The 21,589-nt window shown below is 37.3% G+C and overlaps 1 protein-coding gene across 1 annotated transcript in view; it reads left to right on the top strand.

Annotated features, from left to right (window-relative positions):
* Hsd17b12 (hydroxysteroid 17-beta dehydrogenase 12) overlaps window positions 1-21,589 on the top strand; it is a 147,849-nt gene that overhangs the window by 100,221 nt on the left and 26,039 nt on the right. The window contains exons 5-6 of the mRNA XM_047516626.1: window positions 8,949-9,013; window positions 9,889-9,933. Coding sequence (XP_047372582.1) covers window positions 8,949-9,013; window positions 9,889-9,933 — 110 coding nt within the window. The remainder of the gene's footprint in view (window positions 1-8,948; window positions 9,014-9,888; window positions 9,934-21,589) is intronic.

Here is a 21,589-nt window from a genome sequence, read left to right as displayed (position 1 = left end):
CCTGCACCTCCATGCTTTCACCAACCAGGAATCTTCCCCAGGCTTTAGTATCCAGAGTTTGTAACGGGGTTTCATTATGTAGGCATGATTGATTAAGTCACTGACAGTGTGATTGAACTCAATCCCCAGAGCCCTTCTCCCATATCTGAAGGCTGAACTGGCTCAAAACCCCAACCCTCCAGTGACCAACCCCTATCTCCAGTCATCTTATTAGCATAAACCCAGGTGTGATCCAAGGGTCTGCCACTAATAACAAAGACACTGCTGTCACTAAGGGTATTCCAAGGTCTAGAACCTCCATCCCATTAACAGGGGTCAAATAAATTCTTTATTACACAGCACCTTTCCTTTGCTATTAAAAAACACTTGGGGGTTCAGTGTGATATTTCAGTGTATAATATATAATGTGTAATGATAAGATCAGGGTAACTGGTATATCTGTCACCTCAAACATTTATTATTTTTTGTTTTAGGAACACTGAAATCCCCTCTGCTAGTTACTTTGAAGTATACAATTACTTGTTGCCAGCCATACTGTGCTATACAATATTAGAAGTTATTTTTCCTCTCCAACTGTTCCCCTGTGCCCACTCGCTCTCCTCTCCCTATTCTTCTTCTCTTCTGCCCCAGCCTTTGGTAACCACTATTCTATTCTCTGCCTCCTATTTGTTAAATGATTCTTTCAATCAATCATATACTAATTTACTAACCAAGTAAAATTTCAGAAACATAGTAGTATGCAACAGACATTGTTTCTGCTCTCATGGAAGGTAGCCATGGCACAAGTAGTTGGGAATGTGTTACATGTAATGAAAGATTATGTTATTGAGAAAGTTAAAACTATCACAGATGGGCTCCCCAAGAAAGTAATATTCAAGTTGAAACCTGAAAGCTAAAACTGAGAGGAGTGTTGTCAGAAGTTCCTGGTTGGAAAAACAGCATGCACAAACACCCTGAAGTCTGTGTGTGCTCAGCATGTTGAAGGAACTGACACAAGACTGCTAACCTGGAGCAAGGATTTCCAAGAGGGCAGTAGCAAGAGAGGTATCTGAAAATTAAGCAGAACCAGATCATCAAAGTCTTAGAAAACCAGGTTAATAAATTGGGACTTGTTAAAAGAAAAACTCAGTAGACCAAATTTAATAGAGTTTTTGGTTTTTTTTTTTGTTTTTTTTTTTAAAGCAGAAAACTGTTTGCATGTGAGGCTCAAAGAACTCTGCTCTGCTAAGTGGGCAGGCAGCACTTATGGACAGAAAATGGAAGTCAGGTACAGAGACAACTTTACTGGTGCTGCTTCGTGTTCACCTCATGTGAACATGGTCTGATCAGTTGGCTGTCTGTGGTTAACCGAGACTCAGCTATTTGTTGTAAAAGCATACCCTTAAGTTAGGTTCACTTTCCAAGTTGCAAGTTGTTATGTAGAGACTCAGTATGGAGGACATCCTCAGGCCAGATTTAGTTTAATAGACTTTATTAAAAGTAGAGTAGGAAGCCACTGTGGAACTTTAAGAATGAATTGATAACATGTTAGAATTTTAGAGGAATCCCTTTTGACTTCCAAGCAGGAGTAGGCAAAAATTGATACAAGGAGACCATTAAGGTTATTTAGGCCAAGAAACATAGGTGATGATGGTTTATGTTAGGAAGGTGGCAGTGGAAATGGATAGAAATAGACAACGACAAATACACACCAGGATTGTTTTCTGATGTGTCCTTATTAGAGGTCTTGAGTCAAGAATTACAATAATAGCTTCATTTTAAATCATTATTATCAACATTCATTGAGCATTCTTTTCATGTCAGGCACCATGCTGATGAATCTCACTTACTCTTCAACATCTTTATAAGGTAGATGTATTTGTGTACCCATTTTGAAGACGTAAAGAGATTACATTCATTGTCCAAAATTAAACACCTAGTAATGAGCAACTTCCAGGTTCTGACTTGGAACAACTAGATGGCATTTCTCTAAAATAGGAAACTGGATCTGGAGTAAATTCTGTGGAGCAAAATAAGGAGTGCTCTTTGGAATATGTTAAGCTTGAGAGAATGTAAGAAATCCAGGTGGAGACTCAAATAGACAGTTGGATCACTGGTACAAACATCCTTCCTTGCTAGAAGGAAGGTTTCTTTGTACTGAATGAGACAGAAGCCTGGTATAGCCAATCACAGTAAGCAGAATAGGTAAATCGATTCACACACACACACACACACACACACACACACACATGCACACATACTAGGAGACTCATCAGGAATATTACAGACTATGTATAATACCTTATAATTCCATTAGATGTGTTGACTGAGATTGGATTTCTAAAGTGAACATAAGACTTTCAGAATTCAAATTTATTTCCTTTTACTCAAAACCCACTAATGATATTAATTAAAGCAGAACCTTTAACTTAAAACTGGGTAATTAGCTCTGTGATTCAGAAATGTAAATAGAACTGTAAGTCACGAAATAGATAAATGTGTTCCTGTTAGCTAACATTTAGCTACCAACCTCATGTCATTCTTCTTTCCTTGTCCCCTCTTCCAGTTTTATGTACGGAAACTATTACCTACTTTTGTAACAAGGATCACAGCAATTTATAATTAAACAGCGGAAAGAAAATGTTCTGTTGTGTTGCTTCTGACTCAATCTTAATTTTTCAATTTCTGATTAAAGGCACTGCAATTTAAAGCCTTGTAAACTCTCTTTTATTTGGAAATTGCTCCTCACAAGTGTATGAAAACTGTAAAGTTTGCAAAATGTTTTACATGGTGTTCCAAATATCATCTGTCAGTGTATGAACATGTGCTAGCTACAGCAATATGTTAAATAAGGCAGAGAAGGGATTTTCTTTGCATCACTTTCCACACTCCGTATAGACTGTAAGCCTAGATCCACTTGAATGCATTAAAGAGAGTAGAGGAGGAATTGGGATAAATTTGATCAGTATAAACAGCTCTTCTAGTTACATACTACCCAGAGCTCTGTCTTGCAGAAGAACTTCTCTATTTTGATGCTGGTCATATAAAATAGAAGCAGGGTACTTTGTTTAGGGCACAGAGTAGGAGTTCAATAAATTTTTGTTGAATTAATATCTACATGATAACAGCTCTTCCTCCTCAATTTATTTAATACGTTAATATGTTCCAGACATTGGGTTAAAGATCTTATGCCTATTAGCTCATTTGATTCTTAAATTCTTATCTCTATTTCATATATAAAGATAATAAGGAAACTGAGGCTTATTAGGGTGAAATCATTTGCTTCTTGTTAGAAACTGGTGCTAATGGAGCCAGAACTGAACCCTGGGATCTGCTGGACTCTCACGTTTGTATCCTTGGAGAATATCATGCTAAGTGAAATAAGCCAAGCCCAAAAAACTAAAGGCCAAATGTTTTCCCTGATAAGTGGAGGATGATATATAATGGGGGTGGGGGTGGGGAATGAGAGAATAATGGGGGAACTTTAGAATATGTAGAAGAAAATGAGAGGGAGGTGGGTATGAAGAATGATGGGATGAGACAGACGTCATTACCCTATGTACATGTATGATTCCATGAATTGTATGAATCTGCATTGTCTATAACCATAGAAATGAAATTATGTACCCCATTTGTGTACAATGAATCAAAATGCAGCCTGTAAAAAATTGAAAGCTAAATAAAAATAATAATTAAAAAAATTTTTTTTTCAGTTCTGGGAATTGAACCCAGGGCCTCAGGTGTGCTAGGCAAGTGCTCTACCACTAAACTATACCTCCAACCCATTTACAAAAATTTAAGCTAAAAAATTAAGCGCAGAAGGGGTTCCCTCACTCGCTTTTGATGTATTCACTATTACTGGTACATTTAAATTTTTTATTATATTTATTCAAAATATAGTGAAGTGACAGCAGTTTTTTGAAGCATTTTTTATTAATGAACTCTAAGTGCTAAAACCAGATTAGGATATAGAACTACAAACGTAACTAAAATGTAAACTTGCTTTCTGCTTTAATATCATGAGAAGGAAATAGTGGAGAAAACTTTGCATTATTTGAATTATATTTGGAAGTTCAACTATTTAATTTCTTAGGTTTCTGATTAATCTAGAAAAAGAAGCAGGTTGACAGTAGTCTATGTGGGTTACTCGTATGAGTGGTTTTTCCTTTAGTAAGTTATTGTTTGCTGCTCCTTCATGCCCAACCCAGATACCAAAAATCTAATTTTCTAATGACATTATATCTCTGGCAGCTGGTTTTGATAGAGAATTCTAGGCCCAGAAAGATCAGCAGCAAATGACCTTAGAAGAAACAAGAATTTGTTGTATTTTTTTTTTTTCTAAGTAAGAGATGTGGAAGTGATTTTCTAAAGTAGGAGGACAGAAGTTAGAACCACATTCAGAATCACTCTGGATTTTCTGCGTCGTTCCACTGCGGCACTTACATTGACATCGGTGTTTTCTGCGATTCTGGAGCGGGTCTGCAGCGCACAGCTGAGCACAGCTCACTGCCAGTTCTCCTCCAGGGTCAACTCAAGGAGGATCGCTTTCCTGTCCAACTTCTCTTTCCACTTCCCTTGGGCCTTGTTCTTGGTGTTTCTTCCCCTCTCTTCTCTGTCTGCCTCATCTCTTCTCTTGGGTTCTGCCCAGTCTAAGAACCCAGTGAGAAATGGATGGGAAAGATTAGTGTTCCAAGTTCTGTTCTGATTACTGGGCTAAAAGGTGAGGATTTTGAGATTACACAAATATTCTTTGTTTTCTGAAAGACAAAGAATACACGAGTGAAAGGGTTTTTTCAGGGCACTGAAAAAAATTAAATCCATTTCTGGTGCCTCATCTGAAAAATTCAAGAAAACACTAATAATCTAATATTTAATGTGGATTTTTAAGATACTACCATTTAGAAGGGCTTTTCAACTTTCTGAATAATGTTAGAACAACTTGTAACATTGCTTGGTTTTGTAAATCCTATAAAGAATCTTGTAAAATATAGAGATGGCATTGCCTGCACTCATTCTTAATGAGATTAAATTATAATGGAACTATTTCCATCTTTTCACTCCTACCCAAAGCCTGTTTTCTTCCTTATGCCATTCCCTGAAAGCTTTCTGCCTGCTGTTTGGTTATTGCTGCCATCTAACGTCTCAAAGTAAAATTGCAGTGGTTTTGCCTTTTCCAAAAGATTCTCACTCTTCTGCAGTTTATGGAAATTACTGTTTGAGAGTGTAGAGAAGTTCAAGCTTTCCCTCTGAAGGTCTGATAATTGAGTCTGCTGAAATAAAAGGACAATAATAGATTAGCAGGAGAAAAGACACAAATTCATTAATATGCACACGTACATGGGAGCCACATAAAATATGAAATTCAGAAGAGCCAGATGGTTGAAGCTTAAATGCCCTCTTGGTAGGAGAGGGGAAGAGGGGAATGTAGGCAACTTTAGAGGGGTAGGAAATGATTTTTAAGGGAGATGAAAAGGACCAAAGAGCAGACACTTCTTGGGACAAAGTTACTCTAGCCTCTAGGTGTGACGTTTGATTTTCAGTCTCTTCCTCTGTAATATGAGTTTAATCTTCCTTGGTTAATGAAATTTCAGTAAGAAGATTGAAGGCAATTGTGTTCTTCTTTGGTGTATCTGGTCTTTAAGTAGATAAGGGAACTTCAGAGAAAAGCCTCATCCAGAATCTGCTGATCCCCAAATGACTTTGATTTAAAATTATCAGCACACCAACGCACCATATTTTGGGGTGTCATTTTCTGAACACCAATAAGGAGCAATTGTTGTTTCTCTCTAAACTCTTGAATAATAGCACTCTAAAGTGATGACTTATTGTGGAAAGATGAAGGGTAGCATGCATCTCACAAGCAAAAGATGCAACCAGTAAAGCAAGAAGGAATTTAGATGTTCTAATGCCTAGTATAGGATAAATTGCCATTGTGACCGTGGCATACATTTCCCCTCATAAAATTGAACTTGATGCTCTAAAAGACCTATTCTAACTTTAACTTTTTAAAAAAATGTGTGTACTTGCATTAATAAAAGAATAGTCCTTGTACACATTATTTCTTCAGGCTAAAGTTCTCAGTATTGAGCATGTTTTCTTATAAAGAGAGCTATGTTAAATAGATGTTCCCATTTTCATTGTATGAATAGATAGGGTTGATAGCTTTCCTCTGCTCAATTAGCAGAGGCAGATCTGAAGACTCTCTATTGTTAGCCTAGCCTTAACCACAGTAGTACTTACTTATTGCTTGCCTACCTATTCACAAACCTCCTGAAGTCATCTGTACCACTTACAAAGCTCCCAGATTTAAAAAACAAAAACAAAAATCCCAAGTCTAATAAATCTTTTAGATTTATTATTATACTGTTCAACTTTATTTAGCATTTTAAAATATAGCATTAATACTTCCATAGGCTAGAAAGAAATCTGAGGATAGAAGTCTTTCTAGATATGGGAGAGTGAAGGGAAATGGAATTTTCTCTACATGATAGATTTAAAAAATAAAATACTGCAGAATATTACCATCTGGCAAAACCATTCCTTAAGGATTCTATTATCTTAAACTGACTTTGTAAAGAATATTTTGTTTATGTGTAACATTTTAATAGGTATTTTGGTTTCTCTTGGTCACATTTTGAATAAATTATTCATCTTTGATATTTCCATAGTGGTTAGGGCAAAGTCAAGTGAACATAAAACCTTACCTCTAACTAGTTTTGACTTAAAATTGTTAACAGATCTTTTATAGATTTGATCCCTGGAACTCCCAGTGGAGGGAAAACCTATTGAATAAACTGAAAATTAATTTGGACCTCTGTTATGTTTAGATACTGTCCCTATTCAGATGGCCATGAATTCTAATTAAATACAGGGTTTTTTGCCGTTGTCCTTTACTTACGTATGTCAGACAGGTTTCACTGGTCTTGTTCAAATTTTGCAAGTCAGATCTGGAAACTCACAGCTGCCTCAAGTGACTGACTTAGCTTTAAGCACCAAACCTTAACTGAGTTCCTTTGACTACTAATTTTGTTAGTCTATTGAAGAAGTTACTATCAGGTTTCTTTTCTTTTTTCTTTCTCTCTCTCTCTCTCTCTCTCTTTCCTTCCTTTCTTTCTTCCTTCCTTCCTCCTTTCCTTTCCTTTCTCCTTTTTCCTTTTTCCCTTTTCCTTTTTTTTTTCCTTTTTCCTTTTTCCTTTCCTATCCTTTTCTTTCTTTTGGCAGGGTGGTAGCAGGGATTGAACCCAGGATATTTAACCCCTGAGCCACATCTCTAGTTCTTCTTATTTTTTATTTTGAGACAGGGTCTCACTGAGTTGCTTAGGACCTCGGAAAGTTGCTGAGACTGGCTTTGAACTTGCCATCCTCCTGCATCAGCCTCCCTAGCCAGTGGATTACAGGCATGTGTCACTGTGCCCAGAAGTTTATTTACTATTTAATTCCTGTAAATGTTCCTTATTTGGGAGTTGTCTTAGCCTTTCTAGAGTTAGAGAAAACCACAGGATATGTGAGCATTCAAATCATGGACCTAATTATATATGTTTGTTCAGATCACATCAATAGTCTTAGAGCCCCAACCTTAAGCTGGGTAACTGGGGCGTCAGGAAGCAAGGAAGATGGAGACAAGACTTCAGCTTTTTTTTTTTTTTTTTTTTTTTTTTTTTTTTGCGGTGCTGGGGATTGAACCCAGGGCTCTGTGCTTGCAAGGCAAGCACTTTACCAACTGAGCCATATCCCCAGCCCATGACTTCAGCTTTTGATGGGTGATTTATCAGAGGTATTTAATCTCACCCATTTTCCTGTCTCCACAAAGAATCCTCCCGCAGTTCCCAGATGAAGTCAGGCTCTGCTGGGACAGGCTCCCCATAGCACTCTGTGCTTTGTCATGAAAGAATGGTTTGATTGTTTGGTTGAGCACTGTTTCAGTCAGCTTTTTCGCTGCCCTGCCTAAGTGACCTGACCAGCACAACTGTAAAGGAGGAAGGGGTTTATTTGAGAGCTCAGTTTCAGAGGTCCTAGTCCAGAGAAGGCCGGCTCCATTCATGAGGTCTCCAGGTGAGGCAGAACATCATGGCGGAGGACTGTGGCAGAGGGAAGCAGCTCGCAGCACCATCGGGAAGCAGAGAGACTCCACTCTCCAGATACAAAATGTATCCCCCAAAGCCACACCCCAATTCCAGTCTCCTCCAGCCACACCCCACATACAAAATATATCCCCCAAAGCCACGCCCCAATTCCAGTCTCCTCCAGCCACACCCCACATACAAAATATATCCCCCAAAGCCACGCCCCAATTCCAGTCTCCTCCAGCCACACCCCACCGCTTCAGTCAGTCCCATCAGGGATTAATTCACTGATTGGGTTAAGACTTGTATAATCCAGTCATTTCTCCTCTGATCCTTCCTGCATTGTCTCACTCGTGAGCTTTTGGGGGACACCTCACATCCAAACCATAACAAGCCCCTTTCTCTTCCTACTTGATTGTGTACTCCATGATGTGAGAAGCGGTTTCTTTATACTTTTCCCAGTGCCTAGCACGTCTTCCCCAAAGTATATGGCAAATATTTGTTGCATGACTACGTAAGCTCTCAGAGATGAACAAACAGATGCATGTCATAGGTGACTTATACTACACTATGAAAATTGAAGATGTAGAGAAGAGTTTAGCAATATCTACAAGTAATGTTACAGAGGGAGAGTACACATATCTCAAGGGGCAATGGAACATAAGAGGTGAGTAGCAGTCCTTTTGACAAGGGTTGGATGCTAAGTCCACCAGAAAGGAAGGAAGAGACATTTGAACTGGACTTTTAAAGGTATATAGAATTTGAATAGAAAAGTGTGGGAAAGGTTACTCCAAACATAAGCAATATTTTATGTAATTGTATCATTTTAGTCTTGATAACTTTAATCTCATTGTTTTCAAAAAATCTGTAAAATGTGTATTAGCTAATGATTTTGTCTTATTTCAGTGAACAATGTGGGAATGTCATATGAGTATCCTGAATACTTTTTGGAAATTCCTGACTTGGACAATGTGAGTCTTTCTTTGTCTTATGGTAACAAAAAGAATGCCTGCAGGTATTAGTGAGACAGTATTGTGTAATGATTCAGTCTGTGAGCACCAGTGTCCAGCTGCCTGAGTTTCATACTTAACTCTTCTGCTTATTCCATGAGTTCTCTGGAGAAGAACCTTAATTTCCTCACCAATAAAATAGGCAGCTTCATAGGAATGTTAGAAAGATTGAATGAGAACATATTTATAAACTCATTTATATAGTGTCATTATCAGTAATAGTTTGTTTTGTTCTTATTTTTATTATATCAAGACAACTCTTGTAAGTATTAGGATTCTAAACATCAATTTTAAAATCATAAATATGTTAATATCTGTCAGCATCATTGATTCAGGTAAACCAGTTCTACTAGAAGGAAAACTGTGTCCTTGATATGCACATAATCCTTTAATGAAAACAAGGAATACATGTCATTGAAGGACTATGTAAATCGTTTTAAACTGTTGAAAATCAGACTCAATAATTTCTACTCTCCATATTAGGAGAGAGGAAATTGTGAAGTGTTCAATTTCTACTCTCCATATTAGGAGAGAGGAAATTGCAAAGTGTTCTATTTATATTGAATTTAATGTGTCTTTTCACTTCCAAATTTTACTTGCACATTTACCTTGTCTTTTGCATATTAGCATGAATTGCTGCTTTTGTTAGAAAAATACTGTATCACTGAGAGTAAGATAAAATCTGCCTCTCCATCCCAACTCCTATAATTTTTTTCAAGGTCTTTGCAATATCTCATGAAACTTGCAATATATCACAAAGTACTTGAGTATATATGTATCTAATATGGTCACTTCCATGATCAAATCTACATAAAAATTATCTATGTTTTTTGCAGGTCATTAAGAAACTGATAAATATTAATATTATTTCTGTTTGTAAGGTAAGTAGCTTTATTATAAATATTAACTTTTTTGATTCTTTCAATTAAAAATAGTGATTTGTGGTCAGTTGATTCACTTCAGTCAGCTCTTGCTTAGAGAAAACATGTATTCCATTTGAAAGGTGTGTATTTACTTATATTCTCAGGAAGTAGAAAGAACTGACCACCAAACAAGTATCTGTATTGTTCACTTTCTAATAACCTAGCAGTTACTAAGTATCTTCTACATGCAAATACTATAGTATGTCCTGAGACTACAAAAACAAACTCAGGCTGAAGATTGGCTTCATCCATCTGCTAGTCATCACTACATTACTTTCATTTTGTCTCCCCTGCGATCCATTTAAATTGATAATTTAAAAGTCATGGCACAACGTTGTTTGGAGCATATGGTACTATGAAGTAATGAAAGTGATGTTTAGTAGCCACACCTAATAGCCAGCCTAGCTGCTAAGTGCTAAGCATGTGTTGTAGCCATGTCCCTCGGATATGCCAACAAAAGACAGCACAGCTAATACCTGCTACAAGGAACAATAGCTAGCAAATGGAAGTAACTCAACACTATTTTTGTTTAGTTGTTAACAGTAACTACAAAAAATTACCATACTTTGATTCAGGCCATACTTTTTCAGGCCAGTGAAAAATTCTGCCTGAGGCAAAATTCCCATGGGTGCAATATCAGATACTTAAATTTGAGCATTCTTATGGAAAGCCAAATACATTTTCAATAACCATACATATTATATATATGTATGTAAGATATATATATATATATATATACACACTCATACACACAACACACACTAGCCTATATATGAACACTTTAGTTTGTATATACACTATACATGCAGAATATGTATGTATATATATATATATACTTTCATATATATAGTATATAAAGCACAGTTATAACATGCTTACATAAACAAGCGTATACTATATATATATAATACACACACTCATACTAGTTTAAGGAAATAAAGGTTTCACTCAGAACTCTCTGAATTGATCAGATAAATATAAATAAGAACTGGTTGTTAATTTTTACTTTATGGCATGGTATTGGTATTTATCGTGAATGTTTAAAAGAAAAATTCTCCTGTGTCTTCAGGTCCTTAGAGAAAGTATAACTTTTACATGTTTGATGTCAAGTCCAAGAACTCAGGAATGTTCTGCGTTGCCCAGTTTTTCATGTATGGTTATCCTTCTCCCTATATACGGTGTTGTTTCAAAGTGTTAATTCAATTTTTTTGTTTTGTTTTGTTTTTTGTTTGTTTGTTTGGTGGTGCTGGGGATTGAACCCAGGGCCTTGTGCATGCTAGGCAAGCTCTCTACCAACCAACTGAGCTATATCCCCAGCCCCAATTCAGTCTTTTAAAATAACATTTGGTAACTTGCTACTTAAAGGCACTTCAGATGAATTATATTGCAAAATGACAAATTTCACAAAACAAATAATCACCCCCATTGTATCTTCTTTATTGTTATTAGCCAGGCTTTTTTCTCAGATGAGATTTGGTTTAATGAGGTAAATCAGTAACAAGTGGATCTGAGTAGATGTGAAGCAATACCCACATGCATAAAACTGGTACTTTTAACATGCAGTTCACATGAAGATATCTATTGGTTTTAAAGACATTTCCCTTATATAAGTGTAATCATTCTTTAATAGTCTGCATGTGGTTTCAAGATAATTAAATAACTACTATTTACTAGTATATCTGACCTTGGACAGCTTAACTTCTGTACTTCAGTTTTTGTCTGTAAATTGAGGATGATAATTCTCTTTACCTCATAGAGTTGTGATAATTAAATAAGGTAATATGTATAAAGCTGTTAGAACAGTGCCCAGAATATATAATAAGTGCTCTAAAAACGTTATTGTTGTTGTTGTTGTGAAACTCAGAACTGATAAAGGCATTTTAGTAAATATGTGTAATTATGATTTTATATTTTTAAGAAAGCAAAGTTTTTGATCAAAATTAATATCACTTCTAGTCTGTAATTCTGTATTCTGTTATTTTGCCTTTTGAAATGACTGATGTGTCCTGTTACTTTCATATATCTTTTCTGGTACATTTGGCCAAGTGTTTGAAAATAATGAGTGTTAAAAACAATGCACACATGTTTCATAATATATTGTACTGAGTTAATGAGAAAATGTGTTCAAGTGTTTAAATTTTATTTGACAGAATTGTTAATACTAGCTGCAAATTTGTTTTCTGATAATTTTAACTCCTCGTCAGATAAACTATGTAAGATTTTTAACTCTAGATGCAGTAGTAGTTTCTCTTATAAGCCCCCTGCTTGTCTGCACTTAGGTGCTTGCACGATCTTATACTGTAAAACCCTGGCCTCCTCTGTCTCCTAGAACATGGATTTTTGGCTGGCAGTCTACAGAATACTAATGATAAAAGGCCAAGGTCCTGCCCTTAATCTGGGAGGACTAGTGAGCTTGCCATGCGCCACAGCCACAGCCTGTGCCCCTCACACAGCCTCTGAACCCAGATTAGCACGTGCAGCAGTGATCACATTACACCTTGCTTGAAGACCACACCGTGCTGCAGGGGGACGGGGGTGACATTGTGGATAAAACAGCACAAACTCAACAGCATTGTAAAGTAGCTTGCACCTTAAAAAAAAAAGTAGTAAGGCACCATTCCTAACATCTCCATAAAATGCAAAATCTTCTTCCCGCTCTTCATTCTTCCTCTTCCCCTTCTCTTTTTTCACATTGTCATATACACTTGTTCTCGTGAAATGAGTTAGTGGAGACAAATGCTAGTTTCTTAATCGCTTGTGAGTCATATTGATGGGAAGCAACAATAGCAGATGAATTGGATATATGCTTAAAATATTGCATGTAGGCCTTTTTCAAAAACCAAATCCCATTTAAAAAGCACTAAGGGAGTTTGCTGTTTAAGATATTTCTTCACTAAGCCAAATAATCAGCCCTTAATTGATTTTTAGTTTGAATTTGAATTTTCCTGTACCGTTGTGATGTGCATGTTTAATGGGGGAAAATCAAGCTCTTGGTTCATGAAGTCAGTGACTCCTGGAATTAAAACAGTATGAAGGACAGTCAGTATGTTTTTGTGGTGTGGTGGGTGGGGTCGATGTGGTGTCACCTCTGCCGCACAGCTGACTAGTGCTCTTTCAGACATGAAGATGGTTTGACTGGAACAGTGTCGTGGCAAAGCAGGAGGCGAGAAGACCAAGGGTGGGGTTGTGCAGGAACTCAAGTGTTGTGCTGCACAGAACGGGGAGAGCCGTAGAGGCGAGGGGGACGGGAGCCAGCAGCCAGCCTGTGGTTCAGAGTTCACACTAGCTTGGAGTGACTTGGCAGTGGGTATTTTGTGGCATTTGAGGCATTCGCCTTGGTGAAGTTGTGTGTGGCAGTCCCAGGTTTAGGGCTTTCATACCACTGCCATTTGCCCTATGAGATGCTGGGTGAACAGCTCCTGTCATTCTTCAGTCAACTAGATTATATTGCCCAGGGCAGGGCCTAATTTTTCATAGCATGACTCTTTGGAGCCCTGGAATAACTTAAAGGGCAGTGAAAACTGGTCTGGCTACAGAATCTTAGAAGGTTTTATGGTGGCTGCACATCAGGGGGTCTAAGGCATGGGTGTCTGCAGCCTAAAGCTACAATAAATTTATCAACAAACCTTATATAAAAATAAGAACAGCCTCTTCTTACCAGCAAGATTGTTCCAAGTTTTATTTCCTCACCAAACCACATGGTAGGGGTGACTGACTGAGGAGTATACTAGGAGAGGCTGGTGAAATCAGCTTGTCCTGTGACTTTGGGTTTGTGCCCCTAATTTGGAGGGTTTTCCTGGGTAGGGCTCCAGCAATTTATAGCAAGGCCTATGCCATGCCATGGGCCCTGAACAAATTGTCTCTGCATTTCCTTTGGGTCCGCATTCTCCTGTCCTGTGTGCATAGGTCAGGTGATTACAAATACCTCATAGGTCCCACATTCCAATAGAGGAATAATAAAATTAAACTGTCCTGAGAGCAAATGAATTGCAGGTTATCATTAGATAAGGTGATGGTGATGTGGCCCAGGGGAATATTGCAGAAGAAATACTAACCAGAATAGTTTTGGCTGCAGACCACTAACGTTTAATTGTAAACTGCCCTCTGGGTCCGTCTGATGGTCCCACTTTTCAGTCTTACCCAATAATTTCAATTGATTCCTTTTGTCCCTCTCAGTGGCTTACTTAACTGGGCTTCCCCTTCCCTCAGACTCCTAGAAGGCTTGTGGTCTCCTTTTCTAGTTTTGCTCTTAAATCCTTTAGGGATAAGTTCAGCCTTATTTTTCTTCCTTAAGTGATATAGAAGCTCTGTGTAGGTGACCAGTATGGCAGGTAGGTCTTCTCAAACTGGAAGAAAAGTCCTCCAGGTAGGGCTTTTTTCTTAGGATTTCAGTTGCTCCGTGACTAAAATCTAAGACAAATCTGATTTCTCATCAAGAACAATGATATTCACTCCAGAAACGGTGGAGTATAGAGACAGCTAAACCTCAGGATATTGAACCACACTCTTCTAAAATCTTTCAGTTTTATCCCTGGAGGGGTTTCCATCCCATGATATTGAGGGAATTTGCAAATGAAATTGTTTACCTGCTATTGATTACTATTGGATCAATCATAAAAAATGAGAGAAGCGCCATAGTTCCAGGGGCAGGCAAATACAGGTCTAAGTTCAAACACGTTCACTGAGCTCCATCACTCCAGAGACAAAACAGGTTTTGTTGGTACCATTTGTTTCTGACTTGAGATTGCTTGTTTTAACGTCTGCCAAATTTGGGCCTTCCTACTCCCAGCTATACTGTTGTTTGATTGCTTTAGTCACAGTTTCAGGACCTCGGGACCATCAACACTTCACTCCTTTTCGAGTGAGCAATGTCCAAACAATATTACCTGAACTGCCTGCAGCCCCACTGTTATAGTCAGCTCTTTTGCTGCTGTAACGAAAAGACCTGATCAGAACAGTTGCAGAGGAGGAAAAGTTTATTTGAAGGCTCACAGTTTCAGAGGTCTTAGTTCATAGAAGTCTGGCTGTGCTCCTCAGGGCTCGAGGTGAGGCAGAACATCATGGTGGAAGAGTGCGGCAGAGGGAAGCAGGTCACATGGTGATCAGGAAGCAAAGACTGCACTCTCTATATACAAAACATATACCCCATAGCCACGCCCCCACTGAACCACTTCCTCGGCCACACTCCACCTGCCTCCAGTTACCACTCAGTTAATCCCATCAGGGATTAATTCACTGATAAGGTTAAGGCTGTAACCCAAACGTTTCTCCTCCGAACCTTCTTGCCTTGTCTCACACATGAGCTTTTGGGGGACACCGCATCTAAACCATAACACCCACTGAAGGATGGGGTGGGGACCATTCCTTATGATGATCCTTGAGCTGGAAGCTGCTGCTGGGCTTGGTCAATAAGGTGGAGGCTAGGGCAAGGCCTTCCTGTAGCTGCACTCCTTAGGAGATTTCCAGGCTACCATTCTGACAAATAGAGAGGCATGTCCAACCTTCTTTATTACTTTTCTTAGAGCAGACAAGGAAATGAGTGCAAGTATAACCCCAAATAAAGTTTATGAATGACCTCTTATAGGGAGATACTATTGAGTTTTGGTGTTTGCTTTATTGGGGAATGGCGATGAGGAATCTCAAACAGCACAGTAATTGTTTTTTTGTTGATGCCGGGGCTGGAACCCAGGGCTTTGTGCATGCTGAGTGCTCTGGCACTGAGCTGCATCCTCAAACCTTCAAGCAGAGCATAATTCTTTCTAGTTCTTCCTTTATCATATGGTCAACCAAAGTAGGGACTTGAAAGCACATCTGACTAGGGGTGGAGGTGGACGGGGAGCCTTCCTTGCCACCATTGTCTAGATTAGGTCTCTGGGTCAGTGCAGTACCATTCAGCACACTGGAGGGCTTCCCTTCGCTCACTCAGCATTTCTTTTTTAGTGTTGATCCTCTCTATCAATCGTAAGCACAGTGAGGATCAATAGCATGTCCCACTTGTTCCCTGCCATATCCTAGCCCTTACGTATAGTAGATGTAACAGATTGTTTTGTTTTGTTTTGTTTTGTTTGTGTACTGGGGACTGAATTCAGGACCTGCGTATGCTAGGCAAGTGCTCTATCACTTTTTTGAGTAAATGAATGAATGAATTTTAAAAACTGAAAATTCTAGGTCGAGTTCTTCAGGAATATAGATCACACTGATTGTATGTAGCCTAGAGAGTTGAGCTTGGATCAGTTGTTGATATTTCTGCTGAAGTCAACAGTAAGAATTTCCTAATCTTTGATCCTGCCACAGTTGAATTGGCAGAAGGTAAGTTTCCTTTCTGATTCAGGGTTAGAGGTTACAAACCAATGGTCTATGGACTAGATATGAACTACCCGTATATTTTGGTTGGGTCAATTTCAAACTGAATATTATTAAATGGAGTAGATGGATTAGAGTGACTTTAACTAATCAACCCTTTCTGTCTCTGTCTACTGGGGCTGCTGTAACAATAAATAAATAAATATCTTAGAGAAGGTTGCTTATAAAGAACCCAAGATTTGGGGCTGGGGTTGTGGCTCAGTGGTAGAGCACTAGCCTGGTATGTGTGAGGCACTGGGTATGAACCTCAGCACTGCATACAAATAAATGAATAAAATAAAGATCTAGCAACATCTAAAAATTATTTTTAAAAAAAGTACCAAGATTTATTTCTTATAGTTCTGGAGACTAGGAAGTGCAAGTTCAGAGCGCCAGCAGATTCAGAGTCTGGTGAGGACCCTTTGGTGCTTTTTTGCTGTGCCTTCACATGGTGGAAGTGGCAAACAAGCTCCCTCAGGCCTCCTTCTGAATTCACTGATCCCAGTCATGAGAGTGGAGCCTTCATGGTGTAACCATCTCCCAAAGTCCCCACCTCTTAATACGTATTAGCACCACATTAGAACTTCGAGTTACACATATGAATTTTAGGGGGATGTAAACATTCAGATTATCTTTTGTTTGTTCTTATGATTCTCTGAAAATGAAGTATTCAGAGTGTGACGGCCTTTGCATCTTTTTGAAAAGCCAGTTTTCTTCATCTGTACCACTATGTATGTCACTTCCCCAGAAGTGCCTGATGCACTGCCCTGCCGGTGGAGAAGATGGTGACATTTGTGTGAATGGACAGATGGATGAAAAGCACAGAAGCATTTTTTTCTTACCTGGATTTGCCTCGGACATGGGACCCAGTACCAGTAGGGGGAGCCCTGTGTTAATTTGGAAATTCATGAGAATCTATCTGTTCAGCAGTCTAATTGTATTTAATGTAGGGATTTTGCTAAGAATGTATCCCATCACCTGCCCCAAGAATTTAAATTAACATTAGGAAACTAATCACGAAAAGAAGAGTTGGACCCTCAGCACTGATCCCCACCCAGGGGAATATCTAGAATAACTTGATGAAGATATTCCAAGTTTATTTCCTGAGTCTTCATTCATCTTGGAATCAGCTACCTTTAGGCTCCTAAAATTTTTGAAATTATGGGTACATTTAGTCCTTTGGGTCTCATAGATATGGGCTACTTCAGACATAACTACAAAATGATGGATTTACCAAACTACATGACAAACTACATTTTCTTCTTTCAAAAATGAAAAGTAATTGTAGATTGATTCTAAGGTTCTTTTGAGCTCAAAGCAAAGCTAGTTCAGGAGAGAAAATGCCTTATATACAGATGACAATGTAGAGATCTCTTTGAGAACTTAAGGGATCCTTCTCATGAAGTCTGTACTTTTGAGAAGTTAGCTTACTTGGGAAAAATTTAAGCAGTGGAAGCACTTAGCATATACTAGTATACTAAACTTGCAAAGGATAAAGTATGATAGTACATGTATTCTTTTTTAAGGTTTTGTTTAGGGATTTTAAATTGTGGCTTTAGATTCGTTATTAATTGTATGCAGCCCTCTGTTCTGAAAAGTTCATTTTATTTTGTTAAATTATTATAATGTAGATCAACTGGAATTTATTACAAAAGGAAAAACGTATTTTATATGGCATGGGATAGAATTTCAGGTAAAGTAAAATGGCAAAAAGAACTCTTGCCTTCCACAAAGACTTAAACATCAGTGAAAAGGAAAACCAAATAATACATGGAGATCTCAAAGCATTTCAAAACTTTATCTAATCCAACTTTCCACCTCCTGTGCAGTAAATATTCTGTTAGCCATATAGGTGAGGTTCTGAGAATTTCTAATTAAGTTGTGTTCTTGGTACCACAGAGCTCAAATTACACAGTTTGACAAAGGAAATGTGTGCTGTGTCATTCTAGTGTGGCTTCCAGTGGAGTTGCCACCTAATTTCCCCAAACCAGGCATTGTGTAATGTTGTTGTTAATTCTTTTCACAATTAAACTATGATTTATAAAAATTATTAACTATTTCAGTTGAAAACTTATGTAAGGTATTTGCATCTAAGAAATTTTCTTCTCATTTGTGTGGGTTCATTTTTCAGTTGCTTGAATTCAGATCCTGTTCAGTTGAAGCAGATTTCTCTGGGATAGACAGGGCCGAGGTGGACAGAGTGTGGTGCCCCAGTTTTGTGTATGATTAGCCAATATCGTGGGCAAACTATTATACTTTATTCTCTGCTCGCACACAGTGGTGACACAGGTGACAACGTTTGTTCTCTTATTTTATGAAAGCATCTTGAACTTTAATCTTTTCATTATTTGAATCTTTGGTTGTCTCTAGCATTATGTGATAGCATTTCCAAAAAATGACCAAATACCAGAAGTTACATGATACAGAAGTAATTTATTTGTATTGTATCCGTTTTTATACTAGAGTATAAAAACTTTCTAGTATTTCATACTAAAAAGTGGAAAAATCTAGATTGGCGCCTACCTATTTAATTCCTTGTACAAATTATTGATTACCGTTGCTACAGAAGTGAAAGAGGAGAAAAAAAAACCTTTATTTATGAGAGAAGGCTTTTGGGTTTTTTTTTTGAAGATTGTGGGTACTTTTCTAATTATAAAAGCAATGCAGAATTGTTGCCAAACTATGAGGAAGATACACGAACAGCAAGAAGAAAATAAATCATGTATGATCCCATCCACAGATGGTTAACATTTCAAGGATTTTCTTGGCCAGCCAGAATATTTTTGAGTTATGTGTCTTAACTAAATGATCTAATAATGCCAATTTTGATTTTGTATGAGCTCATGAAAACTTCTTTATTTCTTGACCAGAATATACATAGCTGTACTAGTAAATATCAGTCATCGAGACATTCATTTATCTTTGTACATATGTGTACTTTATGACCCACTAGCATGTAAAGTGATTTGATATCTAAATGTGATATAACATATAATGACTTCTCCTCTTTTAGATTTTAGGTTTTTATCTTTTTTTGTGGTGAGGATTAATGAAATTTAAAAAGTATGTATATAAATCGTAAACATTAGTTTTTCCTTCAGGAAGTTGAAGTTCTAGATTTATTTGCCTCGCAAGCACAAGGCTGTGGGTTCAAATCCCCAGCATCACACACATACACAAAAAAAGAAGTTGAAGTTCTTATTGTTATAGAGGTACTATTGCAGCATTTTATCTACTTTGGAAAGCATTGAATTAAAATTGCTTGCTGTACACTTTTGGAAACAGTGTCAGTATGGAAGAAAACAAGTATAGAACTCATGTTTACTACTATTTGTCTAATATTCTTAACCACTGAACTTGCAAGTCGTAATAACCTTATTTTAGAAATTGTTAAGAGAAACAAAAATTTCCTGGTACAGCAATTATCACCTGCAGATGGTCTAAAATTAGCATATTGAGTTAACTCCAGAAACAGCTTATGATCTGTGAATTGGAGTTCAGGCTATCACAGAAATGCTTGATATATTGATATAAATAGCCAGATATTAAGATCCCAATCAGTGTATACAAAGTAAGTGAAACTACTAACATCTTAGTTAAAATATCTTATGTAAAAAACTTAATGTTAAAGAGAATTTTTATTTGATGGAACTTGAAGTCTCCACTTATGCATAGACTATTAAGAAAAACTTGTGTACAAGTACCCAAACAAAGAAGGCTTGACACTGAATGTATTAAGCAATCTGATTAGAAAGATAGTTTTAGAATAGATGAAGGCATTAGTTTTATGAAAACATGCAGATTTCAAGTTAACTTTTTTCAGTCTTTTCAATGTTACTATTATTTGACAGGAAATAGTGTTCCATTTTTCTGCAAGGAGAAATAATTTAGAGTCAGAATTTATAAAGGGAAGCTAATGAGTTTTAAGGAAGAATTTAACTTTTACATAAGAGAATGGGTGTCTTTGATGATGAATCATTTGGTCAGTGAGCATTCAACAGGTATTTCTGGCTCTTTAATAGCCAAGCATCAAAACTGCTATTTCTTCCTAACTTATGTTATTAAAACTTTTGAGTTCTAATTCATATGTATAAAATATATATTTTGATCATGTGCATACACATAAACCATCAAGAAAGCATTTAATGCATTTAATGTTTAGCATGTTACTTGTATAATTTTATAAGCATGATTTTTTTTTTATACTGGGAATTGAACATAGGGTGCTTTACCACTGAGCTACATCCCTCACCCTTTTATTTTTTATTTTTATTTTGAGACAAAATACTAAGTTGCTTAGGGCCTTGCTAAGTTACTGAGCTGGCCTTCAACTTGCAATCCTCCTTTCTCAGCCTCCTGAGTCACTGGTATTACAGGCATGTGCCACCATGCCCAGCATGATTATATCTTACATGGATTTATTTTGTCTCTGGACAATTTTTCCATTCATTTAATGTGGCATGCCTGCACATGGTATAAGGGAAAAATAGTTCCTGATGTATGCATTTATATTTCTCCAATATTCCAACTAAAGGTTTTATTGTTCTTGGACTATACTTAAATGTATAAATTTGTGTCTAGGAAGAAAACTGAGTTGAACTTTAAAACTCTGTGACCATTTAGTAGTATTCATATAGTACTAGGATCCCTAGTCAGCATCTGTTCATTAGCAGATCTGTGGACTCTCCTGGTAGTTCTCCAGATTGAGTGCTGGCCTACAAATCTCATTCCTTCTCCTTTTGTATGGGAAAGCTAAATAGGCACTATCTACCCCTTCAAGACTTTACTTAGCAGTTTACAAGTCTCATTTCCTTAACACAAATGGGCATGTACACATACACACAGAGGTAAGGTTATTTTTATAACCAGTCCTCTTCTTCATTCCGTCTCTGGTGATCTCAGGACAAAATACTTGGGGGACCTCTTTATACATTAGTTAAGCATTATGGTCCCCTGGTGAAATATGCTAAATGTAAAAAAATTGTTTAGATACTGTTAGGAATGCAAATAATTTGTTCTTTACCAAAAAAAAAAAAGAAAATCCACAGCTGTTGACATATCTCATGTACATTGTTTTATTAGCATGTGAAGCTGACCATGATATTTTATGTAAATATAAATTGCATGACATGTTTAACAAGCTGCACATACTTGATTTCTTTATCTGTTTAATTTGTTCATCCAATGGATAATTTTTTAAAATTCATCAATTCTATAACGTATTTTATTTTCTCACAAGTTGTTTGCCTTTTTACACTCTATTCTTTCTGCT

Source organism: Sciurus carolinensis, chromosome 11 (genome assembly GCF_902686445.1).
Source record: "Sciurus carolinensis chromosome 11, mSciCar1.2, whole genome shotgun sequence".
NCBI lineage: Eukaryota > Metazoa > Chordata > Mammalia > Rodentia > Sciuridae > Sciurus > Sciurus carolinensis.
Note: the sequence above shows the minus strand (reverse complement) of the source record. Positions and strands in the feature narration are given on the sequence as shown.